The following is a 3,765-nucleotide window of genomic DNA, read 5'->3' on the forward strand; positions in this document are numbered from 1 at the left end:
TTTTTGACTAAGATGCTATTTATTAAAAGAATCAAATAATATATATGTATATACCACAGTATATAATGAGATATACAAGCTACACAAATGTAACAGTAGCGGTATAAACGAATCAGTAAAAAAGTGCGCTAACTACCCCTGTAACACAAACGACTCCCGCCGGGCTGTCGTCTCTTAATAATTGAACAAAGAATTTAAAAAAAAAAATCACTCTGCAAATCCAGACCATCGCCTCAAAGCTTCACCTTACATTTTCTGCTACTAATATTGACACTGGTATTGGCATCCAGACTGTCGACCACAAGATCGCAGCGCACGCGGAAAGTAATCTTCATCGTTTTCAATTTCCCAAACTTGATCTTTACGGGAACATCGGCCTTTAAACGCAGAGGAATGCTTCCCGCCTTCTGCTCTGCACTCAGCAACGAAACCTTTGCACTGGTGATCTGCACGTTAGTTCCGGTAAGAGAGACGTCTAAATTCGTAGTATTTTTGTGCCCCTGGTAAAACGCTGGTAGTTTGCCCTTAGAGAGCTCAGTGTCGGAATAGAAAACAGCAATATAACTGTCATCTAAGTAGTAAATGCCGATCTTTTTGTTCGGATTCCTCGCCCTTACCCCGACCACAAACTGCGACGAAACCGCGGCATCTGTGCCGACGGTAAAGTTAGTGATCTGAATGCTGTCGACTGAATATTTAGGTATCCGGGGCTGGAAGACGGCGTAAAGGATACCGGCGGCTATGGCGATGGCTACAATAAAGGTGAAGAGGAGGCAAAATGTCCAGGCAAGGCAGCGGCAGCAGCAGTTGCGGCGGCGCTTGGGAGGGCGGGAATAATTTTTAGGGGCAGTTCGTGGAGGAATCGCTTGGTCCTTGGGATACTGGATGTGCACAACTTTGCTAGGGTTTGAGCCAGGGTCTCCTTTTTCCGACACGAGGCTGGACCTCGGCGCCAGAGGAGCGCTTGACGGCGTGCTCTTTTGTGCATATTCGTGTGCCGTTGCCGCCTTCTCTACGTCCTCGGTGGCCGGATAAATTCGCTGTGTATCTGCCATTGCTGTGAAATAATTCTGCTCTTGATTTCTGTTTCAGAAAGGGGCGAGATTCGATGAGTGGTTTAAATGATGAAGATGAATGCTTATAAAGGCACGGGCTGTGTCACGACGCGCTAAGTGTGATTAGCTGGGCGCGTGATGATAAAGACAAGGATGAAAATTCTGACAAAAAAACGCGTTTGTGTGCACACGAAGGATGCGTGAGACGATGTATTCTCTCTTTCTCGGCAACTTCTTCTGCCTTTTCACATGTTTCTCTTGCAGCTTTGAAAGAGCGCGTTTATTTAGTGTACTATTTTGTTGCTTTGAAGAAGCGCGTTTATTTAGTGTACTATTTTGTTCCGAAAGAGCCCATATATTTTTCTATTGTACTATTTCCGCTCCTTTCTTACCTGGTGCGATTAGTTTTAAATATCCTATAACGTCTCCTTAGGGGAGAGGTTTTCTCTTAAGGGCCCCGTGATTCGAACACGCTTCGCTGTAGATTTTGTCTGTGCCGCAAGATGTTTCTAACATTTGACGATATCGTTCTACCTACTACTGAGCCCACGTGCTTTGTTTTACACGTCATCAGAGGAAAGTTAGGTGATAGGCACAGATGTATTATTACATCAACGGCTATGTACAGACGTAGTCACCAGGGGAACAGCCATCACCAAATCTGTCCAAACGATCATTTTGAGATAGAGCAGACTTATTCCATACGAAAAAAGTTATTCTAAATATATATAGATTTTTTTCTTTTTAGACATGGGATTGTTGGTTGGGTAGATTTTAAAAGATTTTTCTAGTTGAATATTGCTATTCTTATGTTTGTGATGTTATTGAAGATTGAAAAGATGATAATAATAATGATGGTTAGTAATTTTTCATACACTTCACACTCTTTTGATATATAGGGCAAATTGGACGAGTCTCGTAGACACTTCACATTCTTTTGATATATAAGGCAAATTGGATGGTCAAGACTCACCTCCTCTTATGTTCTTGATCTCAATGCGGCTCGTCTAATTTTTTTTTTTGTTATTATGCACTATTGCCCTATTTGAACTTTTTGGGTTACTCTTTCCATCCACCTTTTTTTTGGTGAATGTGTAATAATGGCAATATAAACGCTTTATTCATAAAAAAGTAATTATTAAATAAACATAATTAATATGGTAATAAAATATGTGAAAGGATATTTATTTCATTTATTAAATATATTGATATAAATCATCTTAATTATTCATTTTAATTATGTAATAAAATATATAATATGGAAAGCTTTATGTTTAAAGCATGTGGATATATTTGAAAAATTATTGTCAAGGTGAAATGTATACCAACTTCTATTGGTTTTGGGCAAGAAGTTGAGCTCAAATGACTTAAGACAATTACAAATTGATGGATGCTTTGATTTTTTGAAAAGTTGGGTTCATTCTCTATCCATTTCCTCACATTTATTTATACACATTACATTTTATACACCCCCATATTTGACCATTCATTTCTCATGTACATACCACGATTATCTTACCTTGGGTTTATCCCATTCCCTAACTTGCAAATATAACACTAACATTTAAAAACTTCAAATTTAAAGTTTTCCAATTCCCACCCATTTTATTTTCACCATGAGCCAACTTGGTATGCATTTCACATGATGATTGCTATGTAGTTGCATTTAAAGGAAAACATTGAGACATTAATTCACATTGTAGTGATATCATCAAATCATTCCAGAATCACATTTCCTAGAGTATTCAAGAAGCGTTTATTAGATGAACATTTCAATTGGTGCACTAAAAGGAATGCCATTTACTTCTAAATCATCTAGAACATTTTCATGCTTGCTTGTTGTATGTTGATTTTAGCATGATTATAAAGTTGGCTCCTTTATGGGGTTGGCTTAGAAAAACTTGCCCAAAGTAATCTAACGAACTCCTTAAGGAATTTTTGAATACTATCAATTGTTAATAAGTAGAAATAAGTTAGAGAATAAATCAAGCTAGAAAGTAGAAGTGTCTAATCAACAAGATAAAATATGTGAGCAATAGGATAGACCTATGCCTACAAAATCAACTAAAATCCACAAAATTAATCTAGAGATGGTGAAAAATTAGCACACAATTTTAGAAAATGAGCACATCTAAGTGACCTATTTTTGTACCAAGATAGTTTAAAAATATATACACCATCAAGTTACATTCCTCGTCAAAGTTCCTCAAGTTGATTACTTAACACCTCTTTGAATATTTAATCTCCTAGATAGATATTTAATCATTTGATTTCAACTCCTATAGTTGTCAAGTAATTGATCTAAGTTGATTATGCTAATGTGCATGCATTTTATTAGATTAGCCTTGATGAAGATTTTATTAGATTAGCCTTGATGAAGCTAGGGATCTAGTTTATTTTTCTTTACATTTTTGGCGAACTTGTTCAAGCTTATACTCCATATGTTGTCATTTAATTGTTGTTTAGGGTTTTGGATCTATACTTTTTATTGCATTATCATATTTTAGACTTTGTTGAGGCTTGTGTGTCTTTCATTATTATTTCACTGATATACATTTTGTCATAGAGTTAAAGCTTCATTATTTAATCTCTTTTGACCACCCTTGACCACACCATGTTAGGGTTTCATTTTTAAATATGATATACTACTACTATGTCATATTTTTAAATATGAGAATTCAAATTTTTAATATTTATATTTCTATCTTTT

At 36.2% G+C, this 3,765-nt stretch overlaps 1 protein-coding gene across 1 annotated transcript; it reads right to left on the reverse strand.

Annotated features, from left to right (window-relative positions):
• Nucleotides 1-1,129, reverse strand: LOC131076391 (NDR1/HIN1-like protein 6). The gene has a single exon (XM_058013537.2). It carries the CDS (start codon nt 1,053-1,055, stop codon nt 234-236), a length of 822 nt encoding a protein of 273 aa, XP_057869520.2. The 5' UTR covers nt 1,056-1,129; the 3' UTR covers nt 1-233.
• Between the last annotated feature and the right edge of the window lie 2,636 nt (nt 1,130-3,765).

This window comes from Cryptomeria japonica, chromosome 7, assembly GCF_030272615.1.
Source record: "Cryptomeria japonica chromosome 7, Sugi_1.0, whole genome shotgun sequence".
Classification (NCBI taxonomy): Eukaryota; Viridiplantae; Streptophyta; class Pinopsida; order Cupressales; family Cupressaceae; genus Cryptomeria; species Cryptomeria japonica.